Genomic DNA, 27,194 nt, shown 5'->3' with positions numbered 1-27,194 from the left:
TGCACAGTGCACTCTGAAAGTATTCACGTCAATCCACACACAATACCCCATAATGACAAAAAAATAATAATGTTTCAATTAAAAAACTGAAATATTACATTTACATAAGTATTCAGACGTTTTACTCAGTACTTTGCTGAAGCACCTTTACAGTGCGATTACAGCCTCGAGTCTTGGGTATGACCCTACAAGCTTTGCACACCTGTATTTAGGGAGTTTCTCCCATTCTTTTCTGCAGATCCTCTCAAGCTCTGTCTGGTTGAATGGGGAGAGTTGCCGCACAGATATTTTCAGGTCTCTCCAGAGATGTTGGGTATGACGCTACAAGCTTTGCACACCTGTATTTAGGGAGTTTCTCCCATTCTTTTCTGCAGATCCTCTCAAGCTCTGTCAGGTTGAATGGGGAGCTTTGCCGCACAGATATTTTCAGGTCTCTCCAGAGATGTTGGGTATGACGCTACAAGCTTTGCATACCTGTATTTAGGGAGTTTCTCCCATTCTTTTCTGCAGATCCTCTCATGCTCTGTCAGGTTGAATGGGGAGCATTGCCGCACAGATATTTTCAGGTCTCAAAGATGAGTTCAATCTTGGTTTGAAGAGTCTTTAGGTGCCTTTTGGCAAACTCCAAGCGGGCTGTCATGTGTGTTTTACTGAGGAGTGGCTTCTGTTTGGCTACTCTACAAGAAAGGCCTAATTAGTGGAGTGCTGCAGAGATGGTTGTCCTTCCAGAAGGTTCTCTCATCTCCACAGAGGAACTCTAGAGCTCTGTCAGAGTTACCATTGGGTTCTTGGTCACCACCCTGACCAAGGCCCTTCTCCCCCGATTGCTCATTTTGGCTGGGCGGCCAGCTCTAGGAAGAGTCTTGGTGGTTCCAAACTTCTTCCATTTAAGAATGATGGAGGCCACTGTGTTTTTGGAGACCTTCAATGCTGCATATTGTGCCTCGACACAATCCTGTCTCAGAGCTCTACTGTTAACTGTGGGACCTTATATAGACAGCTGTGTGCCTTTTTAAATCACATCCAATCAATTGAATTTACCACAGGTGGACTCCAATCAAGTTGTAGAAACATCTCAAGGATGATCGATAGAAACAGGATGCATCTGAGCTCAATTTCGAGTCTCAAAGCAAAGAGTCCGAATACTTACCTAAATAAGGTATTTCAGTTTTTTATTTTTGATGCATTCGCACATTTTTTCGCTTTGTCATTACGGTGTATTGTGTGTCGTTTGCTGAGGATTTTTTTAGAATAAGGCTGTAACGTAACAAAATGTGGAAAAAGTCAAGGGGTCTGAATACTTTCCAAAGGCACTGTACATATTTCAACATGGAAGCCATACAATTACTTAGAACAATCTGGTCTGCAAACAGGTTCACGTTAACATATTTAGCAAAGATGGGATAGGCCTACATTTGGTTATTTTGATTCTATAAGCTGTCTAACAAACTATAATGGACTAACATTGGAATCGGAGTTGACTCAATACATAAAAGACCGTAAACATACACCTTGAAGCAACCGCATATTTAGCCGTGGAGCAAGTCCCGATTGGCCAGTGAGGTTCCAAGCTTCGACACACTGACAACTTGTTTATTCATCAAGACCCAGCCCCTTCTCCCTACTGCCAGCCACTGTTCCGATAATTGTGCTTGTGAAAATAGCAAAAATATTTCTGACACACCCCCGAACCTATAACGCCACTGCCCAGCACTTAGCTTGACCATTGTGTTACGTTTGTTAAATTAGAGCCCTCATTGTATATCATGTTTTAATACGTCTGATTTTGGGGTGGGGCTCTGTCAGAGCATGGGGGGGTGGTTGTGGTGGGTTTGATTTGGTAGGGGATCTGTGTGTGTTCTGCCCTCTACCTGTTCTGTCTGTTATCTGAAGAATCATAAAAAATGGCACATTTCTATAATGGATGAATAGTAGTGAGGTAATGTTGCTCTGTGATATATTTGTATAGCTGCAGACTATCAGGTTAGATACGATTTACAGTCAATTCTTTTTTTGTATTGCAATAAGCCAATAATGGTTCGCCGAGACATTGCTTTCTGCTCCCTTTTCAAAACTTATTCATAAGTATTGCGATAGTGAATATAATAGATGTTGAGTAGCCCTGTGGGATATAATAAATGAAACCTTTCTGTGTGATTTAATTACAAACAGATTCTATACTGCTTTAAAAAAATATATGAAAAATACTTTGTACTGATATATATGTGAAGAATTATGAAAAATACTTTCTACTGATATATATGTAAAGAATTGGGAAAAATACTTTGTACTGATACAGTGCCTTGCGAAAGTATTCGGCCCCCTTGAACTTTGCGACCTTTTGCCACATTTCAGGCTTCAAACATAAAGATATAAAACTGTATTTTTTTGTGAAGAATCAACAACAAGTGGGACACAATCATGAAGTGGAACGACATTTATTAGATATTTCAAACTTTTTTAACAAATCAAAAACTGAAAAATTGGGCGTGCAAAATTATTCAGCCCCTTTACTTTCAGTGCAGCAAACTCTCTCCAGAAGTTCAGTGAGGATCTCTGAATGATCCAATGTTGACCTAAATGACTAATGATGATAAATACAATCCACCTGTGTGTAATCAAGTCTCCGTATAAATGCACCTGCACTGTGATAGTCTCAGAGGTCTGTTAAAAGCGCAGAGAGCATCATGAAGAACAAGGAACACACCAGGCAGGTCCGAGATACTGTTGTGAAGAAGTTTAAAGCCGGATTTGGATACAAAAAGATTTCCCAAGCTTTAAACATCCCAAGGAGCACTGTGCAAGCGATAATATTGAAATGGAAGGAGTATCAGACCACTGCAAATCTACCAAGACCTGGCCGTCCCTCTAAACTTTCAGCTCATACAAGGAGAAGACTGATCAGAGATGCAGCCAAGAGGCCCATGATCACTCTGGATGAACTGCAGAGATCTACAGCTGAGGTGGGAGACTCTGTCCATAGGACAACAATCAGTCGTATATTGCACAAATCTGGCCTTTATGGAAGAGTGGCAAGAAGAAAGCCATTTCTTAAAGATATCCATAAAAAGTGTCGTTTGAAGTTTGCCACAAGCCACCTGGGAGACACACCAAACATGTGGAAGAAGGTGCTCTGGTCAGATGAAACCAAAATTGAACTTTTTGGCAACAATGCAAAACGTTATGTTTGGCGTAAAAGCTTTTCTTCAGCGTAAATGCTTTTCTTCAGCAGGGACAGGGAAGATGGTTAAAATTGATGGGAAGATGGATGGAGCCAAATACAGGACCATTCTGGAAGAAAAACTGATGGAGTCTGCAAAAGACCTGAGACCTGAATCCAATCGAGAATCTGTGGAAAGAACTGAAAACTGCTGTTCATAAATGCTCTCCATCCAACCTCACTGAGCTCGAGCTGTTTTGCAAGGAGGAATGGGAAAAATGTCAGTCTCTCGATGTGCAAAACTGATAGAGACATACCCCAAGCGACTTACAGATGTAATCGCAGCAAAAGGTGGCGCTACAAAGTATAAATTTAAGGGGGCTGAATAATTTTGCACGCCCAATTTTTCAGTTTTTGATTTGTTAAAAAAGTTTGAAATATCCAATAAATGTCATTCCACTTCATGATTGTGTCCCACTTGTTGTTGATTCTTCACAAAAAAATACAGTTTTATATCTTTATGTTTGAAGCCTGAAATGTGGCAAAAGGTCGCAAAGTTCAAGGGGGCCGAATACTTTCGCAAGGCACTGTATATATGTAAAAACAAATATGAAAAATACTTTGTACTGATATATATGTAAAAAAAAAAAATGTGAAAATAAAGAAAAACCCTTAAGAGTAGGTGTGTCCAAACTTTTGACTAGTACTGTATTTGTATATTTTTTCACATTTTCTAAATTATATATGAGCCTCTTGCTGGGATCATAAAAATTGATCCACAGGGAATGGACCCACAGGGAATGGATCCACAGGGAATGGACCCACAGGGAATGGACCCACAGGGAATGGACCCACAGGGAAAGTCAATAGATGGAAATCTTGGGTGTTAACCATGAAGCACCAACTCTAAAGAAAACATTCACGGTGTATGTTTGACAAGACTGGAGCAATGGTGGGGTGAACATGTGGGGATGGTAAAAGTATACCACCAACACAATAGTCTCGTTAAAGACAGTCTAGCATAGACCAAATACACCTGTGTGTCTTTTGTCATGGGAAAGACAGCTTAACTTTACTGGCTCTCATAAGCCTACAATGTCTTCATGTTGATGACCAAATCAAGGAATATTATTTTGAACGGATGATGTTTTTTTGAATTTTTTTATCCTCGTTTTAGGTACAAAAGCTGAGTTGGCGAGATGTCCGCCGAATCACATGCAGTGCATTGGCTCCAAAATGTGCATCCACTTCAATAAACTTTGCGATGGAGTGAGAGATTGTGAGGACGGATATGATGAAGGAGTACACTGTCGAGGTGAGTGTGTCGTTGAACGAAATGATGTTGAATATGACAATAAACGACATTCGCCAATCTGACTTCATTACCATGTGAATAAATGCAGCAGGCCCTGTACATTTCCCGGAGGATCCAGCCTTACATCACCTCTCAGTAGGATTATAATGAACATGTGTCTATTTTGCGGCGTCATGCAGTTATTACGAGACTAGATACAAATAGCTACAGTAATCCTGGCGACCAATGCTCTAGCGTTCATTTATTGTGTCATGTAGGGATGTCAAGGTGGAACCCCAGAACATACTATGTCTAGTGTCAGTTATATTTACCAATAGACCTACTAATTACTCTGTAAGACGAGGAATGCATTTACTCAATTCAACTAATAGGATGAATTAGTCACAACAGAATTAACACTCAAACAATTCCAGTGTGCATGGAATACATGATACACTACAAAGTAGGTGACTATCAGCTACGTACGACTTAACGTGGTTACATATATCTTCAATTCGAAAGAATCTCTAAGAGAAAATACTACGTGTGTGATACACAGAGGAGCTTACTAACAAGTTCTCAAAGTATGAACGAATTCACTGACTTTTAAAACATTCAAGCAGAAACTCACGCCCAGCCTGAATGAACATTTCTTTGCACTGTGCTAGTTAAAACAATAGGCAGGTAATCACACCAAGATTCTAATCTAATCGACCACATTAAAATGATAAGAGCACACCCGTGTCGCTCCTCTTTCAACTATCCGCCTTCAGCATAACACAGTGTCCCTGTAACAATACATCCAGAGCACTTACCGTACAATAGAATATATCAAAATGCATAGCTCTTTATGAACTCTTGAAACAATCCAAACATGACAATTTATTCTGAACAAAATTATACAGGTAACATGTAAAGTGTCGGTCCCATGTTTCATAATCTGAAATAAAATATCCCAGAAATGTTCCATATAGAAAAAAAAGCTTATTTCTCTCAAATGTTGTGCACAAATTTGTTTTCACCTCTGTTAGTGAGCATTTCTCCTTTTCCAAAATAATCCATCCACAATTAAGAAGGAAAGAAATTCCACAAATCAACTTTTAACAAGGCACACCTGTTCATTGAAATGCATTCCAGGTGACAACCTCATGAAGCTGGCTGAGAGAATGCCAAGAGTGTGCATATTTGTCATCAAGGCAGGTGTGGCATACCAAGAAGCTGCTTAAAAGCATGATCATTAGACAGGTGCAGCTTGTGCTGGAGGCAATACAAGGCACTCTAAAAATGTGCAGTTTTGTCACACAACACAATGCCACAGATGTGTCAAGTTTTGAGGGAGCTTGCAATTGGCATGCTGACTGCAGGAACAACCACCAGAGCTGTTGCCAGAGAATGTAATATTAATTTATCTACCAAAAGCCGCCTCCAACATCGTATTATAGAATTTGGCAGTTCGTCCAACTGGCCTCACAACCTGAGACCATGTGTAACCATGCCAGCCGTCGTCTTCATCTGCGGGATCGTCTGAGACTGGACAGCTGATGAAACTGTTGGGTTTGCACAACCAAAGAATTTCTGCAAAAACTGTCAGAAACTGTCTCAGGGAAGCTCATCTGCGTGCTCGCCGGGTCTTGCCCTGACTTCAGTGGGCAAATGCTCACCTTCAATGGCCACTGGCACGCTGGAGAAGTGTGCACTTCATGGATGAATCCTGGTTTCAACGGTACTGGGCAGATGATGATATGGGAAGGCATAAGCTACGGACAATGAACACAAATGAATTTCATCGATGGCAATTTGAATGCAGAGAGATTCTGTGACGAGATCCTGAGGCCCATTGTCTTGCCATTCACCCGCCGCCATCACCTCATGTTTTAGCATGATAATTCACAGCGCGAAATCGCAAGGATCTCTATACAATTCCTGGAAACCTGAAAATGGCCCAGTTCTTCCATGGCCTGCATACTCACTAGACATGTCATCTATTGAGCATGTTTCGGATGCTTTGGATCGACGTGTACGACAGCGTATTCCAGTTCCCGCCAATATTCACCAACTTCACACAGCCATTGAAGAGGAGTGGGACAACATTCCACAGGCCACAATCAACAGCTTGATCAGGACGGGCTCATAGTAATGGCTGGAACGGAATAAATGGAATGATAGCAAACATTCCATTGACTCCATTCATCCTCTCAGCAGCCTCCTGTGCAGTCATCATGCCGGGTCTCAGCGCCTGCAAGTCACTAGTCACGAGTATCAACTTCTCAAATGTTTACACTACAATTTCCCCCCTGTGGATACTCTGCATTGTAGAAAACAATCAGAGGAACCAGAGAACGATGTGGAGAGAGGTGATTAGACCTTAAAAAATAACAGCATTGAGTCCATGTAATAGTTACCACCCAAATGCTTGCCAGGACAATGTGGAGACTCAAGAAGATGGTCGCCGTCTGCTTGGCCTGCATGAACTTCTTGTCCATGGTCATGAGAGACTCGGTGCTCTCCTCGTCGAAGGTATCCTCCCACCAGGGTGTGACGTCAGTCTCCAGGAGTACCAGCTGTCCCATCGTGCAGTCCTCCATCTAAAGTGTGTGACTTAGCTGGACAGGTCAGGCCCCATCATCGTAGGCCGTTTCACAGTTGATGACACATCACTGTTTGTGAAGAACTTGGAAAGCATTCCAAATAGCAATACAATGAAAGTACACACATTAACATGATATCATACTCTGCAATGTATGACAAATACAGATGACAAAATAAATGTCTCATGGCAACAATAATAAGTTGTGAATAAAGTTTCACAATCATTAATATGAAAACTAGCCAAGAAAGTTATCCCATCAACTACCTGATCCAAACAGAGGATGAATTAGTTGCCTAATAGTAAACTGTCAATTTTGAGGGGGTCCTGGGTGGCACTGCGGTCAAAAGCACAGCACCACAGTGCTGATGCGCCAATACAGCCTGAGGTTCAGTCCTCATAGGACGGCGCACAATTGGCCCAGCGCTGTCCGGTGTAGGAGAGGGTTTGGCCAGTGGGGATTCCCTTGGCTCACCGTGCTCTGGCGTCTTCTTGTGACAAGGCCGGTTGCCTGCAAGCTGACTCGTCAGTCAAACAGTGTTTCCTCTGACACATTGGTGCAACTGATATCTGGATTAAGCGAGCAGAGTGATACGAAGTAGGAGGACAGGTGGGTCATGTTTCGCAGGATGCGAATCCCAACCGTCGCCTCTTCCCGAGCCCATTGAGGAGTTGCAGAAATGACCCAAGGGACCTAATTTTGGGTGGAAACAGGGTTAAACAATACGCTTGTGGCAATACCACCCTGAACAAGCCTGTTCAGGATCGGGCCTGGTTAGTACTGTGACAGGAGAACCCCTGGGAATACCAGGTGCAGTAACAAACAAAAAAACATTGAAATAATAAATAAAAATGTTAACTGGTGATTTAATAATCAAATCAAATCAAATTGTATTTGTCACATACACATGGTTAGCAGATGTTAATGCGAGTGTAGCGAAATGCTTGTGCTTCTAGTTCCGACAATGCAGTAATAACGAACAAGTAATCTAACTAACAATTCCAAAAAAACTACTGTCTTATACACAGTGTAAGGGGATAAGGAATATGTACATAAGGATATATGAATGAGTGATGGTACAGAGCAGCATAGGCAAGATACAGTAGATGATATCGAGTACAGTATAACATATGAGATAAGTATGTAAACAAAGTGGCATAGTTAAAGTGGCTAGTGATACATGTATTACATAAGGATGCAGTCGATGATATAGAGTACAGTATATACGTATGCATATGAGATGAATAATGTAGGGTAAGTAACATTATATAAGGTAGCATTGTTTAAAGTGGCTAGTGATATATTTACATCATTTCCCATCAATTCCCATTATTAAAGTGGCTGGAGTTGAGTCAGTGTCATTGACAGTGTGTTGGCAGCAGCCACTCAATGTTAGTGGTGGCTGTTTAACAGTCTGATGGCCTTGAGATAGAAGCTGTTTTTCAGTCTCTCGGTCCCAGCTTTGATGCACCTGTACTGACCTCGCCTTCTGGATGACAGCAGGGTGAACAGGCAGTGGCTCGGGTGGTTGATGTCCTTGATGATCTTTATGGCCTTCCTGTAGCATCGGGTGGTGTAGGTGTCCTGGAGGGCAGGTAGTTTGCCCCCGGTGATGCGTTGTGCAGACCTCACTACCCTCTGGAGAGCCTTACGGTTGAGGGCGGTGCAGTTGCCATACCAGGCGGTGATACAGCCCGCCAGGATGCTCTCGATTGTGCATCTGTAGAAGTTTGTGAGTGCTTTTGGTGACAAGCCGAATTTCTTCAGCCTCCTGAGGTTGAAGAGGCGCTGCTGCATTATATATATATGTATATATATATAAATTGGATATATATATACTGTATATATATATATATATATATATATATACAGTATATAGCACCAATTTTTATATATAAATATATATACATATATACAGTATATAGCACCAATTTATACTGGCAGCTTAAGTGATTCAAATCCAATCCTGCATTCTGAACAGCCAAAAAGCACATGGAATTGGATATTTCATGACACATTTCAAACCACCTTCATAGGTGGTTTGAAAACAGATATAAACCTGATTCCTAATCAGATTTAAATCCGATTTATTTGCCCTCAAGTGTTTTTTTGACTGTTATTTGGCATATCTTGTTGCTTTCTAGTTCTGTTGACAGTTTGAAAAGTACACGTGGCAGCTATCTAGCTAGGTTATTGTTTACAAACACATTAGTGAATGTGCTAGAAAGTTAAACAGCTACCTAGCTAGCTAGTTGACTGCTGTGGCTAGCCAAAAAGGACTTGTTTTGAAAGTTGGATCATTTTATCCTTTGAGGCTTGAAATGTGTTCTTACACTATGATGTTGAACATTCAAAGTAACTTGGAAACGTCCATGGCAGCCATTGCTGTCACCTTAGCTTCACCACCTCCACCACCAATCAGCCTACACCAGTGTTCACACACCCGTATTTTCTAAGACAACTAGTGTAGACAAGTCAGCAAATAACTGCTGTCTGAACACACACAAATCCGATTTGGTTACTTGTAACTTGCTGTTTGGACAGTCAGTATTTCAAAACTGATTTGAAAAACAAAACGGATTTGAGCATTAAGGCCTGCAGTGTGAACAAGGCTTAAGAGTCCTCAGTCAACCTTAGTGTAAAAGACTGTTCTTCAAACCTGAACGGCATCTTTGATCGTTTGAATGATTCATCATGTGCTATGACACTGCAATCACATTACCATATTCATGATACTGAGGATTATTTTTAGCTAGGACTAGGCAACTTCTTTCAAGGAAACATCTTTATCGTGACTTTGTTAAGCAGAACGGTGCAGTAATTGCAGGAAACTATGATACGTGTTTCATAAACAGCTATGGCTATTGTACAAAGCCTACAAAGGATACAACATTTTTTACAACTTAACCTCGAAGGATGCCATATGTCTTACTTGTTCTGTGAAACACTTAAAACACCGCAGCAACAACAACAAAACCGGTGCAGGTGTTGCAGAAAAGAGATGTATAGAAAGCCTCACTGTGAACTCTTTCATCTCCCAGTGGAAATAATCAACTACAGTATTCTGCTCTGCCCACTTTTCCCCGTTTCTCCTCTGATGAATACAAAAGCAGTTGAATAAATACTGCATTCGCAGAATAGAGTTAAGAATAGGAATGTACAAAGACAGAATAAACTGGCATTTTATTTTTTTTAAAAGACATAGAATAAACTGCCAACTTAAAAGAGTAAGTGAGGCTACAGAGAGAGCACTTAATGGATCCTGCCGTGTAGAGTAAGTGAGGCGGAGGAAAATATCTCCATCTATTTTGTTAAGGCACGACAAGTAGGCGGCGACAAGCAGAGAAGTTGGTTTACTGCTTTATGCTGTATCGTTAGAGCAGAAGACGTGATAGCAAATACATCCAGATTGACCAATTATCTGTGAATAATGGTCCAATAAGCCAAATTGTAACTTCTGTAAAGGGACGAGGATGCATTGTGTTTAAGTTACTCCTTAAGTCTATGGGCCCTAAACAGTCTCTAAAAAGAGCATACTGTACAAACACTGTGTTTGGATACAAAAGTGCATTAGCTCCACTCAGCTCCTCATCTTGGGTTGTTTCTGTTGGCATGAGTGGCTTATTTATGGTCTGAGGATGACAATAGCAGATGGGACATTAGCAACTAATCATAAGAGATCAGTGAGTGAGTTAAGAGGTTTTACTCAAGAGTACAGGCATGCACTCCCAATGAGAGGCAAAGCGGGAGAGATGCAATGCATGTTTCCAAGGAAACATGAGACGTTAAAATGCACTGAGAATATCTCATCACCCTAATGTTACTTTAGATAGTTGTAATGTATCATTATTTAATTTTTTAATGTATTCAAATTTGACCAAATGTACAGTTGTGGCCAAACGTTTTGAGAATGACACAAATATACATTTCCACAAAGTCTGCTCCTCCAGTGTATTTAGATATTTTTGTTACTATGGAATACATAAGTATCATTACAAGCATTTCATAAGTGTCATTGGCTTTTATTGACAATTACATGAAGTTGATGCAAAGAGTCAATATTTGCAGTGTTGACCCTTCTTTTTCAAGACCTCTGCAATCCGCCCTGGCATACTGTTAATTAACTCCTGACCGATGGCAGCCCATTCATGCATATTCAATGCTTGGAGTTTGTCACGTTCTGACCTTAGTTCCTTTGTTTTGTCTTTGTTTGAGTATGGTCAGGGCGTGAGTTGGGTGGGTAGACTATGTGTGTTTTTCTATGTTGGGGTTTTGAGTTCGGCCTAGTATGGTTCTCAATCAGAGGCAGCTGTCAATCATTGTCCCTGATTGAGAATCATACTTAGGTAGCCTGGGTTTCACTTTTGGTTTGTGGGTGTTTTCTTTCCGTGTGAGTGTTTTGGCCACACGGTACTGTTTCGGTTTTCGTTTTGTTCACGTCGTTTATTGTTTTGTATTTGAGTGTTCAGTTCGTTTTGAATAAATCATCATGAACACTTAGCCTGCTGCGCTTTGGTCCGATCCTTCTTCCACCTCTGAATGCCGTTACAGAGTTTGTCAGAATTTGTGGGTTTTTGTTTGTCCACCCGCCTCTTGAGGATTGACCACACGTTCTCAATGGGATTAAGGTCTGGGGAGATTCCTGACCATGGACACAAAATATTGATGTTTTGTTCCCTGAGCCACTTAGTTATCACTTTTGCTTTATGGCAAGGTGCTCCATCATGCTGGACAAGGCATTGTTCGTCACCAAACTGTTGCTGGATGGTTGGGAGAAGTTGCTCTCGGAGTATATGTTGGTACCATTCTTTACTCCCTTGACTGAGAAGCAACCCCACACATGAATGGTCTCGGGATGCTTTACTGTTGGCATGACACAGGACTGATGATAGCGCTCACCATGTCTTCTCCGGACAAGCTTTTTTCCGGATGCCCCAAACAATCGGAAAGGGGATTCATCAGAGAAAATGACTTTACCCCAGTCCTCAGCAGTCCAATCCCTGTACCTTTTGCAGAATGATGTGGCTTCTTTGCTGCCCTTCTTGACACCAGGTCATCCTCCAAAAGTCTTTGCCTCACTGTGCGTGCAGATGCACTCACACCTGCGTGCTGCCATTCCTGAGCAAGCTATGTTCCTGGTGGTGCCTCGATCCCACAGCTGAATCAACTTTAGGCGACAGTCCTGGCGCTTGCTGGACTTTCTTGGGCGCCCTGAAGCCTTCTTCACAACAATTGAACTGATCTCCTTGAAGTTGTTGATGATCCGATAAATGGTTGATTTAGGTGCAATCTTACTGGCAGCAATATCCTTGCCTGTGAAGCCCTTTTTGTGCAAAGCATTGATGGCGGCAAGAGTTTTCTTGCAGGTAACCATGATTGACAGAGGAAGAACAATGATTCCAAGCACCACCCTCCTTTTGAAGCTTCCAGTCTGTTATTCGAACTCAATCAACATAACAGAGTGATCTCCAGCCTTGTCCTCGTCAACACTCACACCTGTGTTAACGAGAGAATCACTGACATGATGTCAGCTGGTCCTTTTGTGGCAGGGCTGAAATGCAGTGGGAATGTTTTTGGGGGATTCAGTTTATTTGCATGGCAAAGAGGGACTTTGCAATTCATCTGATCACTTCATAACATTCTGGAGTATATGCAAATTGCCATCATACAAACTGAGGCAGTAGACTTTGTGAGAATTCATGTGTGTCATTCTCAAAACTTTTGGCCACGACTGTATATCAATGTAAGTACAAAGATTTGACCATATCCCAACCACCCTTTTTCCTTCCCTCCCTCCCTCCCTCCATCCCAACCACCCTTTTTCCCTCCCTCCCTCCCTCCCTCCCTCCCTCCCTCCCTCCCTCCCTCCCTCCCTCCCTCCCTCCCTCCCTCCCTCCCTCCCTCCCTCCCTCCCTTCCACCACATAACATATCCACCCGACCCCCCCTAGTCCCTTCCCCACCCCTTCCACCCACCTCAAATCCTTCCTTCCCTCCCTCCCAACCACCCAACCACCCACCCTGATCACCTCATATAGCCAACCCACCCCACACCCTCGCTCAATTCGGTCCTAGAAAACAACAATTCTACAGAGATATCGCAACAAAAAAACAGTCGAGAATACAGGGGGAAAAAATATATATACAAACAACTCAGTACAGTTTCCAAATACAAAAACAGAAATAAATAAATGATCAGTAAACCTTAGACAAACATGCTTGGACTGGATAGTATTATATTGATGACTGTACCTATTATGTAATGACGACTGGTAAATGCCTTCTGGGAAACCTTAAAGCATCTCATCAGAGGGGAGCCTCTGCGAGCCTTTAACATATGATATAAATGGTTGCCATTTTCTAACAAATGTATCATTGGAATCCCTAAGAGAATAATTCATTTTCTCAAGCTTTAGGAAGAACATTACATCGTTGAGCCATTGAGAAGTAGAGGGGGGCGGAGCAGACTCCCACGGGTGAAGAATTCTACGTCGAGCTAATAAGGATGGAAAAGCAACAATATGGGCATGTTTGGGGTCCAAGCAGAACAAGTCTTACGCAATACCAGAAACAGCTATTAAGGGACACGGCTGAAGGTTCATTTCAAGCACATCAGACAAAGTTCTAAAAATAGAATCCCAGTAATCTTGTAGTTTAGACCATTGAATGCACATGTGACTACGGTCACATGGTGAGACATGACATCTATCACACTCATCATTTTCATGTGGATGTATTTCAGACAGACAATCTGGATTTGTAAAAATGCACTGTATGTAAAACCTTAAATTGTTTTGAACCGCCAAGACTCTATCAATCGCCTCATCCCACCACTCCTGTGTAAATTCAACACCCATTTCCCATTCCCAAGCAGATTTAGTTTTGTTGGTGGAGTGTTTGTCCAATGACAAAATACGCAGATATATCTGAGAAATGACTGCGAGAGGGGGATACTGGGAGAGAAGAGCAGAGTAAAGCAGAAAGAGCAGCAGAAATACAAGAAACTGCCTCTAGGTGGCATCATGGGGTATCTGGAGCATATAACCAGAATGGCAATTTCTGAAAGTTGGCTGCCCAGTAATAGTATACAAAATTGGGTAGTGTCGGCCCTCCACTAAACTTGCATCTCTGAAGTAAAGATCTACTGACTGGGTACCTTTCCTCCCCAGATAAATGTGGTAACAGCCTGATTGATTGACAACAAAAAAACTTTGTTAAAAACAATGGGATAGATTGAAATAGATAAAGGAATTTGGGAGAACTGTTCATTTTTACAGCATCAATCCTTCCTATAAGTGATAGTGGTAAGCTACCCCATCTCTGAAAATCAGTTTTCATTTGAGCAAATAGGGGAGCAAAGTTTGCAGAAAAAAGAGCCTGTAATGAACGAGTTACGTTCACTCCAAGGTATTCGAAACCAGAGTGGCTAAGCTGAAAGGGCAAGTCTGCCTGCTGGAGCTGTTGCGCTTCTGGATTGATTGGGAAGCACTCACTTTTCTGGAGATTCAGCTTGTAACCGGAGAAGGAGCCAAAGTTCTCCAGAATAGAAAGGATAGAAGGTAAACAGGTTACAGGGTTATTTACATAGAGTATCAAATCATTTGTATATAATGATAAGCTATGTTCAACTCCTTCCCATGCTACACCCTGGAAAGAGGAGGATGCCCGTAAAGCTACTGAAAAGGGCTAAATGGCGATGGCAGATCATAAAGGGGACAGTGGGCAGCCTTGGCATGTCCCACATCCCAGGGCAAAATAATCAGAATGGGTGTCACTGGTACAGGCACTGGCCTGGGGAGAGGTATACAATAGACAGATCCTTGAGCAAAAATGTGTCCCCAAATCCAAATTTTTTAAGAACAGCAAATAGGTACTCCCATTCAGTTCTGTCGAATACCTTCTCTGCGTCTAGGGAGATTGCCACCTCAGGGGAGTTGGAGAATTGTTTAGAATAAATAATGTTAAACAGCATTCAAATGTTAAAACATGAATATCTGTCCTTTATAAAGCCGCTTGGTTCCTGTGATATGAGTCTTGGTAAAACTACTTCCAGACGCCTCGCTATCACCTTCGCCAGCACCTTTACATCCACATTAAGGAGCTTTAGGGGCCTAATTGAAGAACAGGAAGTGGGGTCTTTCCCCTTCTTAAGGAGAAGCCTGTGTTAGGGTAGGTGGCAACGAGCCACGTTCAAGTGATTCATTATACATAGATAAAAGTAAAGGGGCTAACTTGGTATAGCATTTCTTAAAGAACTCAGTTGGAAACCCATCAGGCCTTGTAGCTTTGCTGCTCTGCATTGACTTGATAGACTGAATAACTTCTTCAATGCCCGAGAGGGGAATCAAGGTCATCTGCAGTTTCAGCCTCAACTGTGGGAGTCACCAGTTCACCCAAAAATGTAGCCATATTGTCAGTATCTGATGGAAATTCAGACATATGCAGGGAGGAATAGAAAGATGTGAAGGTGTCATTGATCCCCTTAGAGTCAGAAATCAAGCTATGAGAGGAATCTTTAATTTGGGGAATCAGACATGTAGCAGCTCTGCATTTTAATTGGAGTGTGAGCAGACGACTTGCCCAGTCGCTATGTTCATAGTAGGTTCCACTAGCAATAGTAACCATTCTGCATCTGTAGTGGACAAGAGATTGAATTCAGATTGTAAATTCAAGCTTTATTCCAAGATACAAACTTTATAGGGCTAGGACTACCTATTCCCATATTACTATTATTCGTGTTGTTAGCCATCTAAAATATTGAAATGAAAAAGGTGTAAAAACAGACCAAGCATTTGCAAAGATAACAGAGAAAACTGATGAAAAAAGCAAAGATAGAAACCAAACCAATATTTTTTTTTTTTATGTGACCAAAAAAATCACTCCCCCTCCACTCCCACCCAAATCCAAAGTCTCCTTCCCCAGCGAATGGAGACAGCAGGATGAAGTTGGCGCAGCGTCGGTGCATTTAAACAGGAAACCTTCCTATCCTAACGCGGAGAGGTTCCATAGCACCAGTAGTGAAATAAATTTGAAAAGGCATTCACAAAACGGTAAAATAGGTCAACCAAAACAAAGACCCCATAACAGTGGATCGGAACTTTCCTGACTCAGGGAGTCTTCAATCAGTGCAACAAGTACAATGGATGGCCAAATAAGTGTCCCACAGTATGTTACCCTATTACAAAAAAGAAAAGGGGCCAAGTGTCTGTACATGTACGAATGATCAATAGGGCGTAATAAAGTGCTGAAAAGTCCTTCAGTAAGTATATAGAAAAAAATAGAAACATTTAAACAAAGGAAAGCTCTGCTGAGTGGCAATGTAATTTCTGAGACCAGAAACATACGGAGGTTCAGAAGATCTCTGGGGAGTGTGACCGCATGAGGCTCTGTAACGGTTGGACTGAAGTCGGCGCCATTACCATTCACATTTGCCATCGCGGTTGAAACGTTAGTTACAGGTCTTCTGCTCCTCAGGTCGTGTGACATTTGAATCAAAAAGTTAACTCACAAACTCACCAATCAAATATGATATATAAGAAAGTAGAATGCAAAGTACAAATTTGGGCAAAATGAACCCATGCGTAAGAGCCTCGTCCACGAGCTTCTTGTCCATTCACATGCTAAACCGGAAGCCATAGTGGTGTGTTGGCATTCTATCCAATATATACAAAACATCTTGACTAGTTTAGATTTACAGATTAAGTGAAAATATAGTGAAAAGTTAAGTAACGCTAGGCATTATTTGCCTCTCTGATTCCTGATAATGTAGCTTGGCTGTGAAACAGGCCATTAAACAAGACACCTGACAGGGTGTGAGCCTCCCCTGCGCTCCGCTGCCATGGCGCTGTGGTAAATTTACAGCCACATAACTCACACAGTGAATCCTCAAGGTGATTCCGCCATCGTCGTGCTCCACTAACCAGAGACCAGACACAGGACCAGACACAAGTGTTTGCTATGGGAATCAGCAAACAAGATATAGAGCTGTTGGGGTTGGGGGTTGATGGGGCTGCTGTGGGGCTGAGGTCTAGGACGCTGGCCCCCTGAGGTGATCCATCTCACCACTAGGAGAGGGTCACTATAAACTAGAGTCCTTTTTTTCACCTTTATTTAACCAGGTAGGCTAGTTAAGAACAACTTCTCATTTGTAACTGTGACCTGGCCAAGATAAAGCACAGCAGTTCGACACAAACAACAACACAGAGTTACACATGGAATAAACAAAAAAGAAAAGTCTATATACAGTGAGTGCAAATGAGGTAAGGCAATAAATAGGCCGTGGTGGCGAAGTAATTGCAATATAGCGATTAAACACTGGAATGGTAGACGTGCAGAAGATGAATGTGCAAGTAGATATACTGGGGTGCAAAGGAGCAAGATAAACAAATAAATACAGTATGGGGATGAGGTAGTTGGATGGGCTGTTTACAGATGGGCTTTACAACAACACTCTGAGCAAAAGCTCCCCAGTCTCCACAAGCCTCCATACAATTCCTCACAGCAGTGGAACTCTTACCCACATCCATGTCCATCCATGTGGGGGACCATCACCATCTCTGTGGGGAGTACAGACGATGGGAATTGGGGAACAGCCATATTAATCAAACACCACCAGAACAGCCATATTACTTTTCATAGAAGGAAAAGCTGCTATGAGTTTTGGTCGACTCCCTAGTGGTGGTGTCCTGGTGAGGCATCATGGGAGAATGAAGAGGCTGTTTGTAATCAGTGGGAGATGGGATGGAGCTGGCCTGGAAATGTTTCAGTACAGAAAGGTGATACTTGTATCAAAGTGAATGCATGTAAATTAAAGTGAAGTTCACTGACAGTAATTTTTTTATAAACGCTGTGTGTGATGACTCTAGCATTCTTGCCTGCTTGACATAAACAGATATAACTCTGCTTCACACTCCCAAGGTCAGCCACTGACAGGTTTATGAGGAAATAAATGCTTTTGAATTATAATTTGGGTATTGAAGTCATTGCAATTTGTGGCAGTGGCACATGTTGTGCAAGAATATAAATCACTGAATTTTTACCACCAATTTGTGAAACAATAAATACAATGTAGGTGTAGAGAGATGCTGACAGAACAGCAGGAAACCCCTGTGTGTCCCAAATGGCACCCTATTTCCTATATAGTGCACTACTTTTGACCAGGGCTCTGGTCAAAATTAGCGCAACACAGTATATAGGGATTAGGGTATATGGTGCCATTTGGGATGTAGCCTTGGACAGCTCTCTGACTGATGCATGTGATCATGAGCAGTTATTGCTGTTGGAGGAAGTAATGAATTACATACAATGGACCTTACATTTGTACTTAACTGATTTCCTGTTGACAGCAACCTTGAAATCGGAGAAATGTATCAACATAAGCAGCTTTTAAACAGCAATTCACTTTCTGAAATCGCTGTGAAATAAATCATGCACACCAAATGATAAACAGCTAACAAAGAGATCGGAATAATTCATTTAAAAAGGGTTTCTATGTCCTCTTTCGGGGGGGTTCAAATCTTTAACACCTCTTCCCCTTCTGCTGGCAGTAAGAAAGGAAATGACATTTCAACTTAGAAACTTCAAGTCTGAAAGCCCAGAGACATTAGTGATGTATTAACATAACATACCACCAGTCATTGCTATTTCCATGGCAATGTCAACCACCTACACACGACAATGTCTTTTTAAAACTTTGTCTTCCAGAACTCCAGCCAAAGTGCCAAGAGTTGTTGTGTCAGTACGGCTGTGTCATAATGAGAAACGTGACGTTCTGCTTCTGTGCAGACGGCTTCGAGGTGGAACAGGATGGTCGAGCCTGCAGAGGTAAGGGCCGACAGCCAACAATTCATCTAAATCAAAGGGATGAGTGTCGGATATTAACAAACTGATGACAAAAAAAGAATGGTCGCGCTTTTATGTTCGACAACACAGTAAGTCATATTTGGATCATTCTGGAATAACTGCTAAATGGACACACATATATTGTACTCTGTATGTGTGAAGGTGACACTTTTGAGATGTCTTTTTGGGGCCATATTAAGCCAGGTTTATGTACCGGAAAGTATTCAGACCCCTTCCCCTTTTCCACATTTTGTTACGTTACAGCCCTATTATAAAACGGATAAAATTTGTAAAAAATATCCTCATCAATCTACACACAATACCGCATGACAAAGCGAAAACAGGTTTTTAGAAATAAAAAAACAGAAGTACTTTATTTACACAAGTATTCAGACCCTTTGCTATGAGACTCGAAATTGAGCTCAGGTGCATCCAGTTTCCATTGATCATCCTTGAGATGTTTCTACAACATGATTGGAGTTCACCTCTCGGGTAAATTCAATTGATTGGACATCATTTGGAAAGGCACATACCTGTCTATGTAAGGTCCCACAGTTGACAGTGTATGTCGGAGCAAAAAAACAAACCAGGAGGTCAAAGGAATCATCCATGGAGCTCAGAGACAGGATCGTGTTTTTGCTTTGTCATTACGGAGTATTGTGTGTAGATTGACGAGGGGGAAAAAAACAATTCAATCCATTTTAGAATAAGGCTGTAACGTAACAAAATATGTAAAAACTCAAAGGGTCTGAATACTTTCCGAATGCACTGTATTTAGCTCATGTTTGAACGGCACTTAGCTTGTAACAACTTCCTGCCCTCTCACTGTAGATCACGACGACTGCACAGTATACGGTACATGTAGCCAGGCCTGTATGAACACCTTTGGATCATATAGATGTAGCTGTACAGATGGATACGTCCTACAACCCAACAGAAGGTCCTGCAAAGCCAAGACCGGTAGGATGAAGGATGTATCGTGGCTTTAGTATGCAGCATGTCTTTGGTGGAGAGCTTTTACCTCTAGAATGTGTTGTTTCATGAAGTAAACCAAGGGGTTACAATCTAATCAATAGGAATTTAACTTTATGTTGGAGACTCATCTGGTGAACATGTATGTATAGCCGAACTGTAACACGACCTGAGCTATTTCATGTCTACTTGTCTTTGCTGTTCTGTGTTACTTTGCCCCCTTAGGGCCACAGCATAATGTGATGACTCAATCAGGTAACTTTACAATTGTCGCAGATAATACAAGAGTTTTGTTAAAAGGGAGAGTTCAGGATTTTTGACAATGAAACCCTTGATCTACTTCCCCAGAGCCAGATGAACTCATGGATACCGTTTTTTTGTCGCTACATCCATATGAATGAGGTTAGAGGTAGTTTCGTGAGCCAACGCGTTAGTGGAATGACTGGACGTCTATGGCATCTGATAGCATGCTAGCACTTACAATAGATTTCCGGGCACTGCGCTAATGCTAGTTAGCAATTGTGTTATTGTTAGTTAGTTAGTTATTCCAAACTGCACACAGAGACATTAAAAATGGTATCCACGAGTTTATCTGACAAGGGGAAGAAGATAAAGGGCTTCATTGCCAAAATCCTGAAGTGTCCCTTTAAGACATAACCATTAACGGAAAGGATTTAGCAAGAGAGGGAACCCTGATTTATGACTAGCATTACTTCCATTACTCAAGTACCGTGTGAGCTAAACTTTCCTTGGACTGGTAAATCACACTCTTCATGGGTGAATAGAAGTCCAGGCCACGCACACACGCACCCACCCACGCTCACACACACACACCTCCTGACATTCCCATGCTTTCAGCACCCATGTCTCCTGGGTCAATAACAGTTGTAAAACACCTGGTGACAATCCTTTGTTTAATTTCCTGCTGGATATACAGTAGTGGGCTATCCCTTAGAAAGATATCTACAGTACTGGGCTATCCCTCAGAAAGAGATCTACAGTAGTGGGCTATCCCTTAGAAAGAGATCTACAGTAGTGGGCTATCCCTCAGAAAGAGATCTACAGTAGTGGGCTATCCCTCAGAAAGAGATCTACAGTTGTGGGCTATCCCTCAGAAAGAGATCTACAGTAGTGGGCTATCCCTTAGAAAGAGATCTACAGTAATTGGCTTTCCCCTTTGAAATAGTCCATAAATAATGGAACCTAAACAGTGACTGGACATTACCAGTAATTGTGAAAGTGGCAGTAAATGCAATGTCCCAAACTAGTTGAATAATGGAATACTACCATTTTAGCATGCTACTTGCACTGTAATGGTCAAAGCTACATAGACACCTGTAAAAGCTTGTCTATATCAACTTGTTACAGAGAATTAATCAGAGATTTTTGGAAGCAAATGAATGTTTGCCTGATGGGTCATTAGCAGCAAACAAGTGCTTATTATAACCTCATTCAGATGCTCTGTTTTTGAAGTGTCTGTTGTTGGATTATATGCCGTAAGTATCCTTTAAGAATGTATGGATGGATACTAATTTCAGTCTCTCTCTCTCTCTCTCTCTCTCTCTCTCTCTCTCTCTCAGATCCTGGGGACAGACCACCTGTGTTGCTGATTGCGAGTACAGGACACATCACAGTCACACACCTCAATGGGTCGTCTATACCCAACCTAAAGCAATTGGATACTAATCAGACGATTCACACATTAGATTTCTGTTACAAGGATGAATCGTTATGTTGGATCTCCTTTACAAACTCCAACGGTCAGCTTTGGTGTGCCACCATGACAAAGTTAAAAGGCTTTTCACAGATGCGAAGAGTACGGATAGGAGAGAATCTAGAGAGTAAGTTTCATTCCAAATGATGTAGAAATATCTATCATAAGGGTTTGGATGTTGCTGCTCTAACAAAAAAGTTTGCTCTAGTCACAATGTACTTTTTTTCATTTGGTTGTAGATGTGGAACATTTTGCCATTGACTGGCTCACAAGAAACATTTACTTTGTGGATAGAGTAAGTGAAAGAATATATGTCTGCAATGAACAAGACGACGCATGTGTCACAATAGTTGGTCTCGATCTTCAAAACCCTGGTGGAATTGCTCTAGACTCATTGATGGGGTAAGTTGAGAAATTGAGAAATGTATTTTATGCAGGTTTTTCCCGTCTAAATATGCCTCAGCTATTGTACTGGTACCAACACATATGTTTCTGATTGATTTAAGGTTCCTTGTAGTGGAACCATATGATATATTTTCCTTTTCTAAAAGCAGCAACAGACACCACCATATTTACTTTCACATTCTACAGATTTTTTTATATATATTTTTTTTTAACTTGAAAACTTGAAATCAAACTGACTCAGCTCACAACATTTGACAACTCAATTTGAGTAGACCTGTATCTGTATGTGATGCAGAGCTGTATCAGTTGTCAAAACCGAGTGCTACCTCTAGCTGATAAAGAAGCTACGAGGTGGGTCCCAAATGGCACTCTGTTCTCTATATAGTGCACTACTTTTGACCAGAGCCCTATGGGCCTCGGTAAAAAAAAAGTGCACTTTATAGGGAATACGATGCTGTTTGAGACAGTCTATTTTAAGGCTTAGACTTCCAAACCTGTGGTATTCCTGACTCGGATTTAAGTGGCTCCTGCACCTTAGCAGTCAGTTGCTGTTAGGAGATTGTGTTATCTTCCTGTGCCACTCACTGCACTCACACGCAACAAAGCTGTTTTGACAACATCACAGTGAGAGGGGTAATATTCCAGGACCAATGTGTTCAATTATTGATGCGATATCATCGGCAATACATTAGTTTCCCCCTTCAGGGAGAAATGACTCCCTTCTACTCCCATGATATCTGTCAGATGACAAAAGGGAATGTAGACAGGTACTATCTAAGGATTCCATGTGTTTTCAATGGATTTCACTTAGTTCACTTCAAATGTTTTAGTGTTCTGCTTAAAATGGAGTTGGATTGTAGAAATGACTGGAAAGCGTAGAGCTGATATTGTCTCAGTCTGATATGATCTGATACATTTGTTTTGCGTAGACAGATTAAAAATTTTCAAATTAGTAATTTTAGGTTTGATATGTTTTTAAATCAAAAATAAGTGAAGGGTGAAGGTGAACTCTACATGCAGTCATACTTCTGTTCTGAAGCTCATTGTTGAAAAGAGCCTTGATGCTGAAATAAGTCATTGGCGTGTTGCATTTGGTTGACTGCACCTAGAATAGCTTTCTGATTGGTGTCATTGATTTATTTAATTACAAAACACTACTTAACTGTTCGAATGAGCTTTCAAATATGGTTGAATGAAAACCATCAATTTGCAGCACAACATTGCATGTGATAAATTCTGTATGTGACTGGCGTGTGAAATAGGAATTACAAGGACGATTGTGATTCCACAGTTCATTTCTCCACAACACCCGTTTCCCTACTGTTTATGGAACCGTGCACATTACTCAATGTTTCAGGTTCAACGTGATAATGTCAAAGTGTCAGAGTTAGCGACAAAGCTCATTCCCATCCGTAGTCCAAACTGTAGGCCTACTGCACACTGATTCTCAATTGTGGTTGGATTCTATTAAAAACAGTTTTATACCCTGGGATTCAACTTGCTTTTCAGGAAAATGTTCTTTACGGATTCGGGGAGTACGGCCAAGTTGGAACGGTGCAATATGGACGGCACCAACAGGACCAGGATAGTGGAGAACAGAATAGAGAAGCCCACAGCTGTTACTCTGGACCTGGTTAGAAAGCTGGTCTACTGGGCAGATGCTGTCCTGGACTATATCGAAGTGGTGGACTACAATGGGAGCAACCGGCACACTGTTATCCATGAAAGCTCTGTAAGTACAGCGTGTGACAGTTGTTATCCTATGATCTGCCCATTTCCAATGTTCAATCGTGCTTTGCTTCAGAGAAACCATATACGATTTTACCAACGGGCATGCCAGTTAGTCTCACTTTAAGGGTAGTTTGTGAGGACTCAATAAGATAGTCCAAATGACATAGCCTTTGGTTAAGTCGTGGAGTAGATACTCTGCCGAGTGTGGACATTCTTTGACCCTCCCTTTTTTACATAGAGACAGTGGTTACGTCCCAAATGGCATCCTATTCTGCTCTACAGAGAGAGGGAGTAGGGTTGAAAGAGATGCAACCGATGCTACTGTACATTCCTGCTGCTGCTGTATCCCCTAGTCACAGCCTTTTCCAATGGATTAGAATGGAGTGGAGGAGCAGGCCCAGCTAGCACATTTGGTTTCCAATTGGTTCTGGGAACGAAGCCATAAGTGAAAATGTTTCCTCTTCTGGGGACACACATTTGTAGGTTGCCGGAAGGTTCCAGAGAATGTTTTATTATGGTTTTCTAAACGATTTGAAGGTAATTAAATCATGTTCTGAGAACGTGTTTCAAATAAGACTTTTAATAACACTGCTAGCTTAGTTTTGGGTTAACTGTCTTGAACTCCAAGCACAGATAGGACATGCAAACACACGTGTTCTTTATTGTGGCACGGCATCAGTGACATTCAAACCTTCTGTTTTCTATCCGTGGAATTATTCCACGGTGAAACCAGGATGGAGCTAGTGTAGCATGCCGTGTTTTATTTAACTCATACGAAGCTGTTCATTTTAGTCGAATCAAACAGACCCCATTTCAAAGGAAACAATCACTTATTAGGATCAGGTTGTGGCCAATTACACAGCTGAACGGAATGTATATGTTAAATAACATGCTCAGAACTTTCTTTGAATACTACTCATGTTTTCTTGGGGGTTTTATGGAACGTTTTCTTAATGTTCTGTGAAACATGACTTAAATAGAACCACGAGGAAACTTGTAGAAAACATTAGGCTGAAGTACTGAAATTCCCACAGAGAAACATGGTTTCTTCACATTCTCTGAACAATTTGAGAACATTACTTTCATTAGAACCATGAGGAAACGTTACGCTGATTGTACAGAAACTCCCACCTAAGAAACATATGGTTCTCAGAATGTCATGTGCTAGCTGGGTATCCTGCACCATTCCAAGAATATTGTTGGAATCAGTGGCGGCTGCTGAGGGGAGGACAGCTCATAATAATGTCAGGAACGGAGTGAATGGAATTCCACCTATTCCACTCCAGCCATTACCACAAGCCCCCCCCCCCCCCCCCAATTAAGGTGCCACCAACCTCCTGTGGTTGGAATATTGTATGTAAAATCAATCATAGGACAACCACTTTCTCACAGAGCTCTAAGAAACATATGGTTCTCAGAACGTTATGTGCTTGCTGGGGGCAAAGGTGTTTACCTGGGGATTAAGTTGAGATGAATGAAACATATAAATGCAGCCCAGCGTTGCTCTATAGCACTGTGCCTCTCCTTCCTCTTGTCACTACTGCTCTCTTTGTCTCCCAGTTGCTGCACCTCCACGGATTATCACTCTTTGAAGATTATTTGTTTGCAACTCGCACCGAGCCATCTAAAGGGACAAAAGCGGACATTTTACAGATAAATCGGTTTAGCGTAGCAGACGTTCAAACTGTAACCACCGTGGAGAATTCTGTGGGAATACGTGTTTACCAGAAACTCACCCAACCAACAGGTAAAAAGAAAATATAGTGTTTCTTGCATGTGTAGAAGATAGCTGTGTGTGTGTGTGTGCACGTGTGTGTGTGTGTGTGTGTGCACGTGTGTGTGTTTGTGAGTGTGTGTGTGTCTGTGTGTGTGTGTGTTGTGTGTTTGGTATCTACCCTCGTCTCCTATCTCTCTCTGCAGTCAGGACTCATGCCTGCGATCCCGATCCGTCCGGAAGAAAAGGAGGATGCTCTCACATGTGTCTGCTCAGCGGAAGTTACAAATCCCGATCCTGCCGCTGTGGAACAGGCTTTGTACTGGGAAGTGACAGACAATCCTGCAAGAGTAAGTTCATATTAGGGCATATTATGTCATGTGTTGACGGTCATAGTGTCAGTCAGAGGCAAAGTAGCTTCTATAATTAGTGATAGCGCCCGCGCGACCCAAACGTCTGCAACTTTGCTCCAGCCTGCTCCTCTGTCAGGTCTACTGAACATCACATCTAGTCAACTCAAACAACATTGCCTAATGACTGGTGAAAAGCCCAAATTCATCTTTGTTTTGGTCGGCTTCAATGCGTCCCGTTAACTTTGTCTCGAGCGTTGCTTTGGCACAGGCTCGTTTTTGGAGTAAGGGATTGATTGATTTGATGAGGTCTAATCAGCCGACCGAATTCTTGCTTTAATTTAGGTCATTGTAATTACCTTATTATTCTTGTCTTAGGATACAATTTTTAATTTCCTGTGTCGGTTGGAAGAAAAGTGAATCATGTAAATGAATTACACATGGGCAGTGTTCAGGGTAAAGAAGATTAGTCGCTGGTGGTTTGTTTATGTAATATTCATAACGCTTCCTATAAGCACCCTCTTCATAATGCATTATAACCTCCCTCTGCAGAGCCTATGAATGAGGTATTCCTGTTCTACGGACGAGGGAGACCCGGTGTCATCCGAGGCCTGGACCTGAATAGCAAGTCGGAGGCCGAGCACATGGTACAGATTGGCAATCTTGTAAACCCTCGGGCAATCGGCTTCCATGCAGAGACCAGCCACATATACTTTGCCGACACAACCAGCTTTCTGATTGGCCGACAAAGACTGGATGGAACCCATCGAAAAACGATCCTTAAAGATGGTCAGTGCATTCAGATGGTTCTGTTTGTGAGGTAACAACTTCAAGTGACCTTGAGATGAGATATTCCAGATGTTGACAAAAAATAGCACCTTTTAAGTTAATGAATTGAGAATCATGCCAATCACGTTATGTGAGGGTTAAACACATGTGGACAGACGCAGGTAACATAAGATTGTATCATAGCAGTCGTCAACAGACTGTGAGATGCGACAACTAACGAGGAACTCTCTTCTGGTGCCCAGATATTTTGGACAAATCACAATTTCACAGGTGTTCGCATCTTTCAAATTTGAAAATGGCCTCCCGAGTGGCGCAGCGGTCTAAGGCAATGCATCTCAGTGCAAGGGGCATCACTACAGTCCCTGGTTCGTATCCAGGCTGTATCCAGCCGTGATTGGGTCCCATAGGGCGGCGCACAATTGGCCCAGCGTCGTCCGTGTTTAGCACGGGTAGGCCGTCATTGTAAATAACAATTTGTTAACTGACTTGCCTAGTTAAATATATATATATAATTTGGCCCATGCTTTGGTTGAGTTTCCATTTAGAGGGGATGGAAACTTCTCTAGTCTCTTTAGTATATTTTCTCATACAACTCCCCCAGAACATTATCGAGCATCTGAAGAAATTACGCAAGATT

General features: G+C 41.8%; 1 protein-coding gene across 1 annotated transcript in view; it reads left to right on the top strand.

Moving 5' to 3' along the window:
- The window catches only part of LOC109890436 (low-density lipoprotein receptor-related protein 1B), a 179,818-nt gene that overhangs the window by 26,738 nt on the left and 125,886 nt on the right, over positions 1 to 27,194 (top strand). Inside the window, exons 2-10 of the mRNA XM_031823860.1 lie at positions 4,338 to 4,475; positions 18,745 to 18,864; positions 19,714 to 19,842; positions 21,435 to 21,695; positions 21,808 to 21,970; positions 23,483 to 23,705; positions 25,265 to 25,451; positions 25,625 to 25,768; positions 26,321 to 26,557. Coding sequence (XP_031679720.1) covers positions 4,338 to 4,475; positions 18,745 to 18,864; positions 19,714 to 19,842; positions 21,435 to 21,695; positions 21,808 to 21,970; positions 23,483 to 23,705; positions 25,265 to 25,451; positions 25,625 to 25,768; positions 26,321 to 26,557 — 1,602 coding nt within the window. The remainder of the gene's footprint in view (positions 1 to 4,337; positions 4,476 to 18,744; positions 18,865 to 19,713; positions 19,843 to 21,434; positions 21,696 to 21,807; positions 21,971 to 23,482; positions 23,706 to 25,264; positions 25,452 to 25,624; positions 25,769 to 26,320; positions 26,558 to 27,194) is intronic.

This window comes from Oncorhynchus kisutch, linkage group LG5 (assembly GCF_002021735.2).
Source record: "Oncorhynchus kisutch isolate 150728-3 linkage group LG5, Okis_V2, whole genome shotgun sequence".
NCBI lineage: Eukaryota > Metazoa > Chordata > Actinopteri > Salmoniformes > Salmonidae > Oncorhynchus > Oncorhynchus kisutch.
This window is presented reverse-complemented; position numbering and strand designations above follow the sequence as displayed.